The sequence below is a fragment of the Heptranchias perlo genome, chromosome 7, assembly GCF_035084215.1.
Source record: "Heptranchias perlo isolate sHepPer1 chromosome 7, sHepPer1.hap1, whole genome shotgun sequence".
Lineage (NCBI taxonomy): Eukaryota > Metazoa > Chordata > Chondrichthyes > Hexanchiformes > Hexanchidae > Heptranchias > Heptranchias perlo.
This window is the reverse complement of record NC_090331.1, coordinates 88700101-88720015: the sequence shown is the minus strand read 5'-3', so window position 1 is coordinate 88720015 and position 19915 is coordinate 88700101. Positions and strand designations below refer to the sequence as shown.

At 43.0% G+C, this 19915-nt stretch overlaps 1 protein-coding gene across 3 annotated transcripts in view; it reads right to left on the bottom strand.

Annotated features, from left to right (window-relative positions):
- The window catches only part of LOC137323945 (partitioning defective 3 homolog B-like), a 750054-nt gene that overhangs the window by 477087 nt on the left and 253052 nt on the right, over positions 1 to 19915 (bottom strand). The window contains exons 1-2 of one of the 3 annotated variants that reach the window (XM_067988092.1): positions 11837 to 11917; positions 4037 to 4390 (exon numbers count right to left, since the gene is read on the bottom strand). The exons of 1 other annotated variant lie outside the window; for it this stretch is intronic. Coding sequence is in view for 1 of the 2 variants with exons in the window: in XM_067988089.1 (XP_067844190.1) it covers positions 11837 to 11842 (6 nt within the window). In the remaining variant the exon portion in view is untranslated. Of the gene's footprint in view, positions 1 to 4036; positions 4391 to 11836; positions 11923 to 19915 lie in introns of those variants that run through there. One more of the 3 variants, XM_067988089.1, reaches the window with a different exon arrangement.

The window sequence follows — 19915 nt, the reverse complement described above, 5'->3', positions numbered from 1 at the left end:
ATGTTGTCCAGGTCTTGCTGCATGCGGGCTCGGACTGCTTCATTATTTCAGGGGTTGCGAATGGAACTTAACACTGTACAGTCATCAGCGAACATCCCCATTTCTGACCTTATGATGGAGGGAAGGTCATTGATGAAGTAGCTGAAGATGGTTGGGCCTAGGACACTGCCCTGAGGAACTCCTGCAGCAGTGTCCTGGGGCTGAGATGATTGGCCTCCAACAACCACCACCATCTTCCTTTGTTTATGTTTTCTATGTTTAAAATAAATTAACAACAAAGCATCTGCCCAAACCTTGATACAACTTTACAGAGTCCGGTTCCTTCCATCTGAACTTAATCCCAGATATACAACATTGGTTGTTAAATCTTAATTGGTTCCTGAATTAATGAACATGTCATTTTATCATTAAGATTGGTTCTAAGCTCCTCTTTAATTCATCCCAACATATTGAACGAAACAGGATTCCACTGGATTTGATTCCTCTAATTATAAAGGAACCATCAAGGATTCCCTTACACACCAGTTGATTGCAAGGGGTGTTTAGAGTCCTCTTGATTGAACTCATTATTCATACCATGTGGTAGGATTCCTGCTCTAATGTATGTAGCCGAGAGAGTACTCTTCAGGTTACATACGAATTATACAGCAACGCTAACATAAGTCAAAGGCCCAACCACTTACAAGGGAGGGGTGGGAGGTTGGTAACATCAAGGACAATTTTGGAATTTGAAGCGGAGGGAGAATATAACCTAGGCAAAAAAGAAGTGCGTTGATGGGGAAAGGAGCATCAGAAAAAAAAACATGTCCCACTCATTTCCATCCCCAATGGTGATTGTGCCTGGAACAGAAACAGAAATTTCTCTGTAGCATTTTTAAACAAGTTAGTTAACTATCATCCCTCTACACCATTTTGCACTGTCCTGTTTTTTCAGAATTTTATTTTTCTACCTCATTAAACCTAGCCCTCCCCCAGAACCTTTTTAAAAACAAAACACTTATTTTCAACATTTCTACTTCCCTTCTTCCTCATCCAGCTATTGCTGTCCATTTTGGATCTGAGTGATTTTAATTTGCTGAAAGAAACGTTTTGTCATAGGTTGTTCTTTATCTCTCTGCCAATTGAAAGTCCAAGGAGATTGCGATACTCACATCATAGGTGCAACCAGGATAAACTTGCAGAATGGGCGTGTAATTGACAAATTAATTTCAATACTGAGGTCAGTGTGAGGTGGTACATTTTGGTGGGAAGAATAAGGAAGCCACGTACTGCTTAGAATAGAATGGTTACATCACAGAAGGTGCCCATCCTGGCTCTTTTACGAGCCCACTCCCACTCCCCAGCTCTTTCCCCGTAGCCCTGCAAATTTTTTTCCTTCAAGTATTTATCCAATTCCTTTTTGAAAGCCGCAATTGAATCTGCTTCCACCACCCTTTCAAGCAGCACATTCTAGATCATAACTACTCGCTGTATAAAAAAGATTTTCCTGATGTCGCCTTTGGTTCTTTTGCCAATCACCTTAATCATTATCTTAAAGACATCTATCAGGTCACCCCTCAGTCTTATCTTTTCTGCAGAAAACTGCCCCAGCCTGTTCAGCATTTCCTGATAATTATATCCTCTCAGTTCTGGTGTCATCCTTGTGAATCAATTTGCACCTTCTATAACATGAAGACCAGAACTGTGCAAAGTATTCCAAATGTCGTCTGACCAAGATTCTATACAAGTTTAACATGACTTCTCTGCTTTTCACTTCTATCCCTCTAGAAATGAATCCCAGTGCTTGGTTTGCCTTTATTATGGCCTTATTAACCTGTGTCGCTATTTTCAGCGATTTGTGTATATTTACCCCAGATCCCTTTGCTCCTCTACCACCTTTAGACTCTTATTATCCAAGCCGTATGTGGTCTCCTTATTCTTCCTACTAAAATGCACCACCTCACATTTATCTATATTGAAATTCATTTGCCAATTACACAGCCATTCTCCAGGTTTATTAACATCTTCTTGCATTTTGACTCATTCTTCCTTTGTATTAACTACACCCACCGTTAACCACACCGTCTGCAAATTTTGAAATTGTAATTCCGATTCCCGAGTCCAAATCGCTAATGTAAATTGTGAACAACAGTAGTCCCAGCATCGATCCCTGTGGAACACACTTCCCACCGTTTACCAGTCTGAGGAGGTACCTTTCACCCCTACTCTCTGTTTTCTGTTTTGTAGCCAGCTTGCTATCCATTCTGCTACTTGTCCCCTGACTCCACATGCTCTGACCTTAGTCATGAGTCTACGATGCGGTACCTTATCAAAGGCCTTTTGAAAATCCAAATAGATTACATTTACTCCATTAGTTTTGTCTACTTTCTCCGTTACTTCTTCAGAGAATTCAATAAGGTTGGTCAGGCATGACTTTCCCTTCTGAAATCCATGCTGACTACTCTGCATTATATTTTCGGTTTCTAGATGTTTTTCTATTACAACTTTGAGTAAAGATTCCATTACCTTTCCTACCACCGACGTTAAGCTAAAGGGTCTATAGTTCCCTGGACTTGTTCTATCTCCCTTTTCAAATATAGGAATCACATTAGCTGTACTCCAGTCCTCTGGCAATATTCCCTTTTCTAATGAATTTTTATATCTATGTATTAGTGCCTCTACTATCTCTTCCCTAACTTCTTTTAACATGCGCAGATGCAATCCATCTGGACCAGGGGTTTTATCTTCTCTAAGCTTGATTAGTTTATCAATTATCTCCCCCCTTTCTATTTTAAATGTCTTCATATCTTTTTTGATCTCTTCTTCTAATGTCATGCCCACCATGTTTGTCTCCCTGGTAAATACTGAGGCAATGTTCCAATATTTCTGCCATTTCACTGTCATTACCTGTGAGTTTATTTTGTGCATCCCTTAGTGGCCGAATCCTGTCCTGATTGTTATATTTTGTTATTTGTGTCTGTAGAATACTTTACCTTTTCTTTTTATATTCCTTGATAATTTAATTTCATAGTTCCATTTTGCTTTCCTAATTGTTTTTTTGACTTCTTTCCTAACCTCTTCGTATTCCCTTTTGTCATCCTCTCCTTTATTGTCTATGCTTGGTTAATAAGAGTCTGAAAGCATTAGAGAGCAGAGGGATCTGGGGGTACAGTTATACAAATCACTAACAGTAGCAAGGCAGGTTAATAAGACCATAAAAAAGCAAACCTAGCACTGGGGTTCATTTCTAGAGGGATAGAATTAGACCATAAGAGATAGGAGCAGGAGTAGGCCATTCGGCCCCTCGAGCCTGCTCCGCCATATAATGAGATCATGGCTGATCTGATTTTTACCTCAACTCCACTTTCCCACCCTTTCCCCATAACTCGAGTCAGTAGATGGGCAATTTATTCTTGGAAAACTGGGCCCCTCTGCACGTCTTGAGGACGTGTTGACTATAGTAAATTAGTAGATCTCCCGAGGTGTGGCTCAGTTAGTTTTATAAAGTACTTATAAACCCCTGCCTTCTCTCCAAAAAGTAAAAACGGGTCACTAGAGCTGCAAAACAAGTGCAACATGGTATGAAAGATGTTACGACCTAACTACAGTACAGGAGACTTATCAAAAAAGTGCAGTTGGCTTTTCTTCCACAGAATCTGCACAACATACCGTGGCTGGTGGGACAGGCAAGACACAGACTCCCACATTCCCTTTGTTCCATCTATAACTCTTCTAAAAAGATGCACAAGAGTTGCCTAGGAGGTCTGATCCTTTATTTTCTCTTCCTAGCCACCGAGTGATTCCATTCACCAATTACAGGGATCAAAAAAACTCACTGTTGGAACAATGGTTGCGACACTGTGTCCTACTTCTCCACGGCCGTCCTGCCTAGTTATCTATCCACCTCATGCCACAAAATTTAATGTAGATTAAAAAAAAAACTGCATGATAGTTTTGTTAGCTGCCACATCAACGTAGCCAATAAACATTTTTTTTTCAGTCTACTCAAAGAGTTCACAATGCAGCATCGGAAAGGTTAAAATATTGTGCAACTTACTCATGAAGGTCAATTATTTCTCCATTATTTCTAGGCTGGCGTGGAGCATCTTGGTGTTCAATTTTTGAATTGAATAGGACTCAATTGAATAGTGGCAACTTGACCATTCATTGTATCGCTGATCGGTTTAAGAGGTGAGGTGACAGATCTTTCAGTGGTCCAATTCTAAAACTTCTTTTTGGGTAAAAGAGCATCATTTGAAATACCATTAGAATCTACTTTGCGTTTTATAGCTCCAGGCTCCACCACTTGACGAATTTCCCTTGCAAAACCATCTTCATCATCGTCATCTTCTAAGAGTTCTGACAAAATATTTGTCAGCTTGCTTTCTGAGGATTTGTTGAAACCACAGAGCTGAAAGCAGAGAAGTTATATTAAACCTGTACAGAACCTTGTTTAGGCGACACTTGGAGTATTGTGAACAGTTCTGGTCTCCATGCTATAAAAAGGATATAGAGGCACTAGAGAAGGTGCAAATAAGATTTTCTAGGGTGATACCAGAGCTGAGAGGTTATAAGATTGAGCAGGCCGGGGCTTTTTTCTCCAGAAAAAAGGTCTTTACAATTATGAAAGGTTTGATAGGGTAGAGAAGATGTTTCCACTTGTAGGGGAGACCAGAACTAGGGGCCATAAATATAAGATAGTCACTCATAAATCCAATAGGGAGTGGTTAGAATGTGGAACTCACTACCACAAAGAGTAGTTGAGGCGAATAGCATAGATGCATTTAAGGGGAAGCTGGATAAACACATGAGGGAGAAAGGAAAGAAGGACATGTTGATAGGGTTAGATGAAATCGGGAGGGTGGAGGCTCATATAGAGCATAAATACCGATTTGCAGTTGTTGGGCCGAATGACGTGTTTCTGCGCTGTACATTCTATGTGACGTTTGATGCTTTTCATATTCTAATAACTCTCAGTGGAAACACTTGCCTCTAACATTTCCTTCATCCTCCTTGTGATAATTCTGATTCTATGTCATCTTGTTACCAATTGACCAACCAGTGCAAGCAGTCTTTCACTGTTTACGTTTTGAGAACCTTTCATATTTTGGAAAGCCTCCTATTAGATCCCAGCGTCCTCTCTTGAAACAGATTGTCCTCTACAGATCTCTCCGATCAGTGTACTCCAACATTGTTTACTATGTGCACCCATTCAAAAAAAAAGTATATTCTCAATAAAAGTAACAGGACAGGACGAGGCTCTATTGGCAAGCAAACTTGTAAGTAAACATATCCCCAGAGCTCAACGGTGCCCAGACTAGTAAATTTAGCCAAAGCACATTGAAGGGTTTTTTAAAAAATGAAATCCATAGGAGTATTACATAGAATTTTATAGCAGCTAAACTGGCCATTCAGCCCAACGGCCTATGCCAACGTTTATGCTCCACACGACCCGCCTTCCAGCTTACTTCATCTCACCCTATCAACATATACTTCTTTTTCCTTCTCCTCATGTACTTATCTAGCTTCCCCTTAAATGCATCTGCACTATTCACCTCAATCACTCCACATGGTAGTGAGTTCCACTCGACACTGGGAGTAGGATTCATATCTGATTCTGCACAAACCAAGTTGTGATCTGAGCTCAAGTGTGAAACTCCACAGCAGCAGGGATGGGCTTTAAATAAATAATATTTTGGAGCAGGGAGGGTCAATAAATCTTGGTCACCCAAAACTACCAATCTGGGGGAAAACTCCTTTCACTGGTCGGTGAGCTGTTAAACAGAGGCCATAAATTTATCACCACTGCCTCCACAGCAACAGCATACAGCCCATCCACCACCTTAAACATCCACTCCCTCCATCACCAGCGCATAGTGGCTGCAGTGTGTACTATCGACAGAATGCACTGCAGCAACTCGCCAGGGTTTCTTTGACAACACCCCATAAACCCCAATCTCTACCATCTAGAAGGACAAGGGCAGCAGGTGCACGGGAACATTATCACCTCCAAATTCCCCTCAAGTCACATGCCATCCCGATTTGGGCACATATCACCATTTCCTTATTGTCGCTGGGTCAATATCCTGGAACTCCATTCCCAACAGCATTGTGGGAGCACCGACACCACACGGACTGCAGTGGTTCAAGAAGGCCCACCACTACCTTGTAGGAATCCCATCACTAGGGATGGGCAATATATGCTGACCTTGCGAGCGACGCCCATTTCCCAAGAATGAATTCTTAACAAAATATTTATATAGCATCTTAATATAAAGAATGTTTCATGGTATTTCACAGATAAGCATGTGGAAAACAGACACAGATTCAGCATGGGGGAGCTTAGGAGGGGCGACGAAAAGCTCAGCTGGAGAGATGACATTTCAGGAGGTTTTTTTTTTAAAAAGTAGGGGGGGGGGGGTAAAAAGAGGTGTAGAGGGAATTACAAAGAGTAGAGCCTAGAAAGTTGAAGGCACTGCCACCAACGGTGGGACAAAGGGAACAGGAAGGTGCAGAAGCAGCTGGAGTTGGAGGCATTAAGTACCCCAGTGAGGGGATATAAGGCAGGAAGACAGTGCATAGATAGGGTGGGGCAAGGCAGCGGAGGGATTTGAAGACAAGGATTTTACATTTGAAGTGCTGGGGGATGGGGAGCTGGTGCAGGCCAATGGGGACGGTGGGGGTGGGCGCGGTGGTGGTGAGCGAGTGGGACTATAGTCTAGAGGCGATGAAAGCATGTATGAGTTTCAACAACTGGGGGAGAGGTGGTGGCGGGATGAAAGAAGAAAGACTTGCATTTGTATAGTGCCTTTAACGACCTCAGGACGACCGAAAGTGCAGTGTAGTCACTGTAGGAAACGTGACTGCCAATTTGCGCACAGCAAAATCCCGGAAACAGCAATGTGATAACGGCCAGATAATCTGTTTTAGTGATGTTGGTTGAGTGATAAATATTGGCCTCGACATCGGGGAGAACTCCCCTGCCCTTGGAAATAGCGCTGTGGGATCATTTCATAGGATTGTACTACAGGCCCCCAAATAGTCAACGGGAAATTGAGGAGCAAATATGTAAGGAGATGACAGACAGCTGCAAGAAAAATAGGGTGGTAATAGTAGGGGACTTTAACTTTCCCAACATTGACTGGGACAGCCATAGCATTAGGGGCTTGGATGAAGAGAAATTTGTTGAGTGTATTCAGGAGGAATTTCTCATTCAGTATGTGGATGGCCTGACTAGAGAGGGGGCAAAACTTGACCTCCTCTTGGGAAATAAGGAAGGGCAGGTGACAGAAGTGTTAGTGAGGGATCACTTTGGGACCAGTGATCATAATTCCATTAGTTTTAAGATAGCTATGGAGAATGATAGGTCTGGCCCAAAAGTTAAAATTCTAAATTGGGGAAAGGCCAATTTTGATTGTATTCGTCAGGAACTTTCAGAAGTTGATAGGGAGAGTCTGTTGGCAGGCAAAGAGACGTCTGGTAAGTGGGAGGCTTTCAAAAGTGTGCTAACCAGGGTTCAGAGTAAGCACATTCCTTATAAAGTGAAGGGCAAGGCTGGTAGAAGTAGGGAACCTTGGATGACTCGGGAGATTGAGGCCCTAATCAAAAAGAAGAAGGAGGCATATGACATGCATAGGCAGCTGGGATCAAGTGGATCCCTTGAAGAGTATAGAGATTGCCGGAGTAGAGTTAAGAGAGAAATCAGGAGGGCAAAAAGGGGACATGAGATTGCTTTGGCAGATAGAACATAAGAACATAAGAAATAGGAGCAGGAGTAGGCCAATCGGCCCCTCAAGCCTGCTCCGCCATTCAATAAGATCATGGCTGATCTGATCCCAACCACAAGGCAAAGGAGAATCCAAAGAGCTTCTACAAGTACATAAAGGGCAAAAGAGTAACTAGGGAGAGAGTAGGGCCTCTTAAGTATCAACAAGGTCATCTATGTGCGGAACCACAAGAGATGGGTGAGATCCTGAATGAATATTTCACATCGGTATTTACGGTTGAGAAAGGCATGGATGTTAGGGAACTTGGGGAAATAAATAGTGATGTCTTGAGGAGTGTACATATTACAGAGAGGGAGGTGCTGGAAGTCTTAACGCGCATCAAGGTAGATAAATCTCCGGGACCTGATGAAATGTATCCCAGGACGTTATGGGAGGTTAGGGAGGAAATTGCGGGTCCCCTAGCAGAGATATTTGAATCATCCACCGCTACAGGTGAGGTGCCTGAAGATTGGAGGGTAGCAAATGTTGTGCCTTTGTTTAAGAAGGGCGGCAGGGAAAAGCCTGGGAACTACAGACCAGTGAGCCTGACATCTGTAGTGGGTAAGTTGTGAGAGGGTATTCTGAGAGACAGGATCTACAGGCATTTGGAGAGGCAGGGACTGATTAGGAACAGTCAGCATGGTTTTGTGAGAGGAAAATCATGTCTCACGAATTTGATTGAGTTTTTTGAAGGGGTAACCAAGAAGATAGATGAGGGCTGTGCAGTAGACGTGGTCTACATGGACTTTAGCAAAGCCTTTGACAAGGTACCGCATGGTAGGTTGTTACATAAGGTTAGATCTCATGGGAGTTACATAAGGTTAGCCAATTGGATACAAAATTGGATTGACGACAGAAGACAGAGGGTGGTTGTAGAGGGTTGTGTTTCAAACTGGAGGCCTGTGACCAGCGGTGTGCCTCAGGGATCGGTGCTGGGTCCGCTGTTATTTGTTATTTATATGAATGATTTGGATGAGAATTTAGGAGGCATGGTTAGTAAGTTTGCAGATGACACCAAGATTGGTGGCAGTGTGGACAGTGAAGAAGGTTATCTAGGATTGCAACGGGATCTTGATAAATTGGGCCAGTGGGCCAATGAATGGCAGATGGAGTTTAATTTAGATAAATGTGAGGTGATGCATTTTGGGAGATCGAATCGGGCCAGGACCTACTCCGTTAATGGTAGGGCGTTGGGGAGAGTTATAGAACAAAGAGATCTAGGAGTACAGGTTCATAGCTCCTTGAAAGTGGAGTCACAGGTGGATAGGGTGGTGAAGAAGGCATTCAGCATGCTTGGTTTCATTGGTCAGAACACTGAATACAGGAGTTGGGATGTCTTGTTGAAGTTGTACAAGACATTAGTAAGGCCACACTTGGAATACTGTGTACAGTTCTGGTCACCCTATTATAGAAAGGATATTATTAAACTAGAAAGAGTGCAGAAAAGATTTACTAGGATGCTACCGGGACTTGATGGTTTGACTTATAGGGAGAGGTTGGATAGACTGAGACTTTTTTCCCTGGAGAGTAGGAGGTTTAGGGGTGATCTTATAGAAGTCTATAAAATAATGAGGGGCACAGATAAGGTAGATAGTCAAAATCTTTTCCCAAAGGTAGGGGAGTCTATAATGAGGGGGCATAGATTTAAGGTGAGAGGGGAGAGATACAAAAGGGTCCAGAGGGGCAATTTTTTCACTCAAAGGGTGGTGAGTGTCTGAAACGAGCTGCCAGAGGCAGTAGTAGAGGCGGGTACAATTTTGTCTTTTAAAATGCATTTGGACAGTTACATGGGTAAGATGGGTATAAAGGGATATGGGCCAAGTGCAGGCAATTGGGACTAGCTTAGTGGTATAAACTGGGCGACATGGACATGTTGGGCCGAAGGGCCTGTTTCCATGTTGTAAACTTCTATGATTCTATGATTTACGTCCACCTGAGAGGGTAGATGGGTCTCGGTTTAACATCGCATCCGAAAGATGGCACCTCCGGCAGTGCAGCATTCCCTCAGTATTGCATTGGAGTGTCAGCCTAGATTATGTGCTCAAGTCTCTGGAACAGGACTTGAACCCACAACCTCCTGACACAGAGGTGAGTGTGCTAGCAACTAAGCCACTGCTGACACCTAAAGAAGGAGCTGAGACAGGAAATGCTGCAGAGGTGGAAATATGCAGTCTTTGTCACAGAGAGGATATGGGGCCTGAAAAACAAAGAAAGAAATTAGGAAATGGGATCAAAAAGAACGAAGGGAGAGGTTCAGAGAAATTTTCTATCCGAAGAGTTGTTGGGACATGAAATACACTAATAGAAACAGTAGTGGAAGTAGAGTCCACAATAACTTTCAAAATGGAAGTGGATAAATATTTTAAAAAGGAAAAAAAATTAAATAGTACAAGTTAAGGGTGGGGGAATAGGACTAAATGATTGGCTCTTTCAGGCACAATGGCCTCTTTCTGTGCTGCAAAGTTCCATGATTCTACCCTGTATTGTTCTGCATTTACATCCAGTACAATATTGCAGGTCAGTGTTTGCATCACATGATGAGAAGTTTGATTTCTTTTCCAACATTTAAAAAATTTAGTGGCAGATTAAAGGGGCATTGCTACGGTTTCAGAGTGTTTGTGGACATATTTGGCTCGCAAAGAGGTTTCACTGAAAACCAGAGTCTGGAAGTATCACACCGAGCTCCTGCGAACGCTTAACCAGAATCCAGCCATCGTAGGCCCATGAACAACAATAACCTGCATTTATAAAGTGCTTTTCATGTCAGAAAACGTCCCAAGGCACTTCACAGGAACATAATCAGTCAAACATTTACACCGAATTAAAGGAGGCGATATTAGGACATGTGACCAAATACTTGATCAAAGAGGTAGGTTTTAAGCAGAGTCTTAAAGAAGGACAGAGCGGCAGAGAGGTTTTGTGAGGGCAGACGGGGCTTCTGTTTAACGTCTCATTCAAAAGATGGCACCCTCAACAGTGCAGCACTCCCTCAGTACTGCTGAGATCATGTGTTCAAGTCTCTGGAGTGAGACTTGAACTGACAACCTTCTGACTCAGGCGAGAGTGCTACCATTGAGTCACATTCATCAAATGCTCCCAAACTTTTTAAGAGGCAAACCAAAATTACATACAAAAACTACTGGGTCTCATTCACCTTTTGAAACTTTGGTCCTATCTGACAGAAGGTGGCAGGGCAGGTTGAGAAAGCAGTTAAAAGAGCATACGGGATCCTGGGCTTTATAAATAGAGGCGTAGAGTACAAAAGCAAGGATGTTATGTTGAAACTTTGTAAAACACCGGTTCAACCACAACTGGAGTATTGTGTCCAATTCTGGGCACTGCACTTTAGGAAGGATGTGAAGGCCTTAGAGAGGGTGCAGAAAAGGTTTACTAGAATGGTTCCAGGGATGAGGGACTTCAGTTACGTGAATAGACTGGAGCAGCTGGTGTTGTTCTCCTTACAGCAGAGAAGGTTGAGAGGAGATTTGATGGAAGTGTTCAAATTCACGAAGGGTTCAGATAAAGTAAATAAAGAGAAACTGTTCCCATTGGCGGAAGGGTCGAGAACCAGAGGACACAGATTTAAGGTGATTGGCAAAAGAACCAAAGCCAACATGAGAAAAAACTTTTTTACGCAGTGAGTAGTTATGATCTAGAATGTGCTGCCTGACAGGGTGGTGGAAGCAGATTCAACCATGGCTTTCAAAAAGGAACTGGATAAATATTTGAAGGGAAAAAAATCTACAGGGCTATGGGGAAACAGCGGGGGAGTGGGACTAACTGGATTGCTCTTACAAAGAGCCAGCATGGGCTCAAGGGGCCGAATGGCCTCCTTCTTTGTTGTAACCATTCTATGATACTATGTCAGATAGAAACAATTCACTAAGAGCAGCCTTCATTAATACAAAATAAAGCTTACCTGCCCCAAATGTATTTGCTCTCAACCTACACCACTATAAACTGAACTTCAAATATCTTCTCAGCACCCATCTGCAGAAGACTGCCCAGAATTCCTTTTCAAACAGTGAGAATAATCACGTTATTACAAAAAGAATAACTGAGCTAATTTTATAATAAAATAACCAACAAACCTTCATTTAAAACAAGCCGCAGGCTCCAAATTTAAATTGCAAGTCTTATTACTCCTTCCCGTTTTTAATCTGAAGGCTCCAGCTCATTCAAAATGGATGCTCGTGCATTTTTATTATAAAACCTGCCGATTTCTGTTTAATAAGTAATAGGTCTCCACTGATTGAGAATAAGAATTATTACTCTCAAACATGGACATTGAAACTCTGCCCCCAGGCTTTTGCTGAAGTTGACACAATGACTACTGATCCCAAAACAGGACCAAATCTGCAACCAAGCAGAATATCATTTGGCTCAAAACGCCACCCTCCCCCACCCCATAAAATAATAACTCAAACCAAGATACTGTTTCAAGAGCCTTACGGTACCTCGCTTGAGTGGGCATCTTCATGTGGACAGTCAGTCAAAGGTCAGCAGGTTGTTCAACCTTCCCAGCAAGCCAAAGCTGGTTCTCACCAGATGTACACTTTCCAGGGATGGGGGGGGGAAATCACTGTGCGCCTGGCTGATTATCCCCTCCCCCCTCCCGTTTCACTTGCCCGAGATCAGCTAATTGAAGACAGATCAGGTATCAAACTTGGACAACACTGGCATACATGGTTCAGTGCCACATCAGTAAGTCATCGGGGTGTTTTCAATTACAATGTTCAAAACATTGTTTTAAGATGGAGGAAGCAAACACATTTACGATTAAAAAGTTAAAACAAGTGATTTTAAAACTACATTACTTACCATTTTCTTGTCTTGAGAAATGCATCAAAGCAACATTTGGTACATAAGTAAGGACAGGGTAGTAAACTCTCATTGGCAGCTTAGTCTTTACAAATGATCGGATAGAAACACAAGCATGCCCAGGGTCTGGACATTGGGCACGCAAACAAAGAACAAAAGAATGAGAACTTGCATTCATACTGTGCCTTTCATGACCTCAAGACGTCCCAAAGCAATTCACAGCCAATTAATTACTTTTGAAGTGTAATCAGTGTTGTAAAATATGGAAATATATCAAGTATCCTGGCTATTCATGTGTACAGGTCTTGAACATATCCAAAACCCTAATACCAGATGTGTTTATGTACAAGTCTAGCTTTTAAACACATTCAGTCTCAAGGCTGCAACACGTACAGGTCTTGAACAAAATACAAGCAACAGCCTCGATACTGGGTATATACAGGTCCAGCACACAAATACACCTGTGTCAGGGCTGTTGGATGTATACAGATCCAATATGCAAACACATCCAGAATCGCTGCCGTTGGGTGTGGACAGATCTAACACACAAATGCATCAACTCATCAACTGTCGAGTGCCCACAGGTTTCCAAAATTCGCCACCCATTCCTCTACACTTACAGATGATTTTATCAATTTTACAAGAATAAGAATTTTTTTTATGGGGGGGTAGGGGGGGGAGGAAGAAAGGGACAAAAAAACATGAGGAGCGAAGGATCAAAATGGTAATAATGAATTATGGAAGGAGGCAGCAACCTTGGGGAAGACCTTTGGAAAGGAGAGAAATGAGGGGGTCTCGGAAAGGAAATTGGTTGCAGACTCAGGAAACAAGTATGGCTGCTTCAGAGTGGGGGCTGGTGGTCGTGACACTGGTCTGTAGCACGCAGCTGTTATTCCCAGGCAAACGTGTGTGGCTAAGAACAGAGAAAAAGGTCGAATCCTGATCGCTATGGAAATAAAAGCATTTTATGTGAAAAACCGAGGGCCTCTTTTATTATACAGTATTCATTTCACTTGCACTGGTCCCACCCTGGTACCGTTTATTCAATGCGACTCAACTTACAATGGAGTGGGGATCAGCTCAACAGCAAAGAAATGAAAATATTTCATAAGAAATCCCTGACCAGACTCGAGCAGAGGAATGCGTAAACCACTTCTAAATGCCTTTGCCTCTGTGGCTGCTCTATGAAGTGGTGGAAACGTTAGGTCAGAAATTCTGCAGCTAGAGATAAACAGACACTTATCAATGTGGCGCTGCTCTGCAGTGACACAAAAACATGTTTATTTTAAATCCACATTCACTGCAATCTTATCAACAGCCTTTACTCTAACAGTGCCCACGTAAGTGAGACAATCAAGGTCTCTCAAAAAAACAAGAACACCCAGAAGAAATATCACTTTTCTAGCGACCGCAGTGTTTCCATACAAGATTATTATTGTGTTACACCACATGAAAATGAAGAACGTTGACACTTTTTAAACATATGTTTAAGCGTGAAATCCTTCATGGCACATCTTCTGAAAGCTTCAGACATCAACTTCTTCAGTCAGCAAGAAGATAATCTCATCAGTTCTCCATTAAACGCTAAAGCCACTATTCCTTGGAGTTACCAGATTTGAGGTGCTGCTATTAGTACGCTTAATTAACCCTTGGGAGTACGAATGCTTCCTTCATGTTTTCTGAAATGCACCTCTCGAAACACAGTGGTGGAAATGAGTTGGAGCTGTAATGCGCAATGCTTTGGAGCACAAGGCTGTGGGTGCTATGATTTGGACTTGTTCCCAACGCTCATTACGCATGCTCACCACAAAAGGTAGCTACCACGGGCAGGCCCTTCTCTACAACAATTCAAAACGGTACCTTATACATGTAGCGAATGCAGTAGTGCTAGCCATGGCTCAACGGGTAGCACTCTTGCCTCTGATTCGGACGGTCGTGAGTTCAAGTCCGACTCCAGAGACTGGAGCACAAAAATCAAGGATGACGCTCCAGTGCAGTACTGAGGAGAGCCGCATTGTTGGAGGTGCGTCTTTTGGATGAGACATCTGCCCTCTCAGGTGGGCATAAAAGATCCCATGGCACTATTTCAAAGAAAAGCAGGGGAGCCCCCGGTGTCCTGGCCAATATTTATCCCTCAACCAACATCACAAAAAAAAGAGATTGTCTGGTCATTACCACATTACTGTTTGGTTGCCAAGTTTTCTTCATTACAACATTGACTACACTACAAAAGTACTTCACTGGCTGTAAAGTGCTTTGGGACACCGAGGTCATGAGAGGCGCTATTTAAATGCAAGTCTTTCTTTCTTTTACTGAATGGGTGCCTCAAGCTAACAATCGACTCTTTTTCTCTTGGTTATACCCGATCCCCCATAACAGGCAGAAAACTACCATACAAACATATATTTCAGGTTAAACTACAAATTTTTACTTAGCGTATGACATCAAATTAATCGGAAAACAAAAATCAATAGATAATAGTAATACAGCAGTCAACTTTCGCTGACACTGTAAACCATTTTCTGTGACCAAAATAACAGAGTTTCAAAATTCTTAAAAGTCTGTTTTCAGAGTCCTTATAATTGCACCGTAGAAATCTGTAAAATGGGTACTTCTAGCTCCATGGAGCTTCACCCTACTACTGTGACATGGACCTAAACTGTAGGGAAATATGAACTGAAAAAGTGGTCAATGTCCATCATAACTATACCTAAACCAGGCGGCTTTACACACCTCAGATCAAAAGAGTTTCTTCCTCTCACTGCACAAGTCTGTTCAAAGTAGTCCCGGTCCTTTTCTCAACATGCAAGTGCTTGCTATTAATTATTCCTATCAGTCGGCTGGAAGGGAACTGCAAACAACTGGCTGTCTGCTACAGTTGTCATACTATGTGGGGAGACTAGAGAAGTGGAATTGTTCTCCTTAAAGCAGAGGAGTTAAGGGGAGATTTAATAGAGGTGTTCAAAACTATGAAGGGTCTTGATTGAGTAAATAAGGAGAAACTATTTCCACTGGCAGGAGGGTCACTAACCAGAGGTCACAGATTTAAGATAATTGGCAAAAAAGCCAGCAAGGATTTGAGGAGAATTTTTTTTATACAGCTAGTTATGATCTGGAATGCACTGCATGAAAGGGCAGTGGAAGCAATTTAATAGTAAATTTCAAAGAGGAATTGGATATATTCTTGAAATAGAAAAATTTGCAGGGCTACAGGGAAAGAACAGGGGAGTGGGACTAATCAGATAGCTCTTTCAAAGAGCTGGCACATGCATGATGGGCCAAATGGCCTCCTTTTGTGCTGTATGATTCTGTAAGAGGCACACGACGAAGCTCAATCGAATTTTATGTCTGAGCATGCTGCCCTTGTTTGTGAAACAATAAGAGGCAACAAGCCATACCATCAAATATCACACAGACCAAAGAGAAATTCGGAGTAATCACATCTAATGCACCACATACCGACTCTCAAGCTAAAAGGACAAAGGAAGAGTCAACAGGAACACCAGCTGTGGCTTCCATAGAACCAAAGCAGGTTACACCACAGAGGCTATTCTGCCCATTGTATCTGTGCTGACTCTTCACACAAGTATTCTAGGGTTGCCAACTCAGGTCGGATGTATTCCTGGAAGTTTCAACACTTGTGCTTCCACCTCCAAATGCTCCGTCCCCTCACTCCCTCCATTGGTCACCCGACATGTCCAATCTTATCTTCAATTGGAAAGCACACAGACTCTTTGTTACCCAATTGGATGATTCTTGATTGTCAGCCTTTCTTCCCATTTCCAATATTTTTATAACTAATAAACAAGAGTGTGCAAAGAAAATGAATAAAAAAACAGTTTTTAATGCCCCTATGATTTTTCTCTCGGATTGCTCTCAGCTGTGTCCAGGTCTTGCATTGCTGGAGACTCCAGGACACTCCTGGAGGGTTGGTAACCCTAAAGTAATGCAATCTAATCCCACTGCCCTGTTCTCTCTCCAGAACCCTGTATCTTGCTACACCAACTGATTCTCCAACAAGAGGAAATAGCCTTTCCCTATTCACTATCAAAACCCTTCATAATTTACAAAAAATTCTATTTAAAAAAAAGGGTACAAGAAGATTTAAGTACAGTTTCCCATCCCTGCCATAATGCTGGTGAGTCTATGGTGTATGCTCTCTATGGCTTTGATGTTCCTCTCTATCCCTTTGATGTTCTCAAAGGGCAACTAGGTCAGAGGCTGGGTATTCTGCATCAAGTGACTCACCTCCTGACTCCCCAAAGCCTTTCCACCACCTACAAGGCACAAGTCAGGAGTGTGATGGAATACTCTCCACTTGCCTGGATGAGTGCAGCTCCAACAACACTCAAGAAACTCGACACCTCTGGTGTTGGTGTTGATCGGCAGCCCATCCACCTCCTTAAATGTTCACCAGCAATGCACTGTGGCTACAGGGTGTACTATCTATAGGATGCATTGCAGCAGGTCTCCAAGGCTTGTTTGACAGCACCTCCATCATTGAGAAGGACAATGGCAGCAGGTGCATGGGAACACCATCACCTCCAAGATCCCCTTCAAGTCACACACCATCCTGACTTGGAAATATATCGCCGTTCCTTCATCGTTGCTGGGTCAAAATCATGGAGTTTCCTACCTAACAGCACCATGGGAGAACCTTCACCACACGGATTGCAGCGGTTTAAAAGGCGGCCCACCACCACCTTCTCAAAGCGCACAATCAGTGATTGAAAGAAAGACAGACAGACAGACAGACTTGCATTTATACAGCACCTTTCATCACCTCAGGACGTCCCAAAGTGCTTTATAGAGAATGAAATACTTTTTCTTTTTGAAGTGTAGTTGTAATGTAGGAAACGTGACAGCCGATTTGCACACAGCAAGGTCCCACAAGAGGCAATGAGATAAAGACCAGATAATCTGTTTTCGTAATATTGGTTCAGGAATAAATATTGGCCAATATTGAACAACAACCTTCCGACTCAGAGGAGAGAGTGCTAGCACTGAACCAAGGCTGACACCTGTAGTGGGAAAACTGCAGAGTTGGCATTGAGAAAGGAGGAATTCAAATGCGCTGAAGGCCTTCTTCATCCAGACCTATATTCTGGCCTTGTAGTCTTATGAGATTCCTTGAAGAAATATGGACTTATGCTCTCATCCCTGATGTCAGAGGAGGGGGCTCCTTGCAAACTGGGAAAGCCAGGAGGAAAATGAAAGATATAATTTTAAAAAAAGGAATGGATTATGTGAAAGAGGTTTGGGAATTCTTTGTATACTGACTGACTACTATACAAAGATGTTACAACAACAATGATGTGGAGATGCCGGTGATGGACTGGGGTTGACAATTGTAAACAATTTTACAACACCAAGTTATAGTCCAACGATTTTATTTGAAATTTACAAGCTTCCGGAGGCTTCCTCCTTCCTCAGGTAAATGTCAGGAACTCCTCGAAGCCTACGCATTTATAAACCACAGAACAATACATGGTGATTACAGATAGTCTTTGCAACTGCCCGTTGCCAAGGCAATCACAGTGTTCAGACAGAGAGGTGTTACCTACAGAGCCCCCGAATATACAGTCAACAAAAAAAAACAAACAGAAAAAAAAAAGAGAGAGAGAGGCAGAAACATCCGGAAGGCAGAGAAAGCCAGCAAATGACCTGTTATATTAAAAACAGATAGCTTTTGTTCGCTGGTGGGGTTACGTGTAGCGTGACATGAACCCAAGATCCTGGTTGAGGCCGTCCTCATGGGTGCGGAACTTGGCTATCAATTTCTGCTCGACAATTTTGCGTTGTCGTGTGTCTCGAAGGCCGCCTTGGAGTACGCTTACCCAAGTTCCGCACCCATGAGGACGGCCTCAACCGGGATCTTGGGTTCATGTCACGCTACACGTAACCCCACCAGCGAACAAAAGCTATCTGTTTTTAATATAACAGGTCATTTGCTGGCTTTCTCTGCCTTCTGGATGTTTCTGCCTCTCTCTCTCTTTTTTTTTTCTGTTTGTTTTTTTTTGTTGACTGTATATTCGGGGGCTCTGTAGGTAACACCTCTCTGTCTGAACACTGTGATTGCCTTGGCAACGGGCAGTTGCAAAGACTATCTGTAATCACCATGTATTGTTCTGTGATTTATAAATGCGTAGGCTTCGAGGAGTTCCTGACAACAACACTGGCAGTTAATCCTCTCCCTTATAGCGTGTTCACGCTGCCGCCAACTCTTATGTTCGTTCCTGTGCCAGGCATCCTGCCATTAGGGCCTCAACGATATTTTAAAACCACTAGAGTTAAGTCATTTTAAAAATTCACATAAACGGGACCCAACATCATTTTAATGGCCAGATCAAAATAACCCATAGAAAACAGAAAAGAAAATGAAATGGACAGAGAAAATAAGAGAACAGAGATAGGATGCACTATGTCTGGCATCAGTCCAGCTTGTTTAATTTGGTGTAGTGAAAGCTCCTTCCAGTCGCTGTCCATTTGTTTTAATTCTGCACTCTCTCGGAACATGACTGGATGTCTCTCCATTATTCACCTCCATTGCTATGTGATACAGCACAGCCTGCATCATTTGCCACGGGGAATAGAGGAAGCTTAAACAAGAGAGACTGGCTATTTACAGACCGTGCCATAACTTCCTGCTTGTAAGCCTGGCCTACCTGCCCAGTATTGTATCATTAGAGGAGAAAGTGGTACCCTTCAGATGTAGGGTTCCCAACCCTCCCGCTTTCAGCTGGCCTGAGTTTCCCGGAATTGGGGATTCCTCCCCCGGGCACTGCTCAGAGAAGCCTTCAGCTCGGTGATGTCACCCGACCACCGCCACGGAGAGCTGTGACCAGCTGGTGCGTCGGGAACCGTCAGGAGGGAACTACTGGAGAGTCTGGAATCGCAGGGGGGAGGGCTCGGGAATAGGGGGGACTAGGAAAAATAGGGGCAGGGGAGGGGAGGAATTGGCTCTTCCCACCTGAGGATTTAATATCCAGTGCAATTGGGGTAATTGAAGATCCAGAAGCAGCAGGGTTTTGCATTCATCAAGTGCCTCTTCTAATTCTTATTATGTACTATTCAAGTATCCCATACCTTCATATTATAGCTTAGAAGCAGTTGAAGTCTAATCACTATCGTTTTCTGTTGTATTAGGAGAGAGAGAGAGAGAGAGAGAGAGAGAGAGAGAGAGAGAGAGAGAGAGAAGAGAGAGAGAAAAGAGAGAGAGAGAGAGAAAGAAAGAAAAGAGAGAGAGAAAGAAAAGAGACTAGGGAACGGGGGCTAGGGGGGAAAGAGATGCAGACTGGGGAATGGGGGCTCAGGGTGCGAGACTGGGGAATAGCGGCTCGGTGACTGGG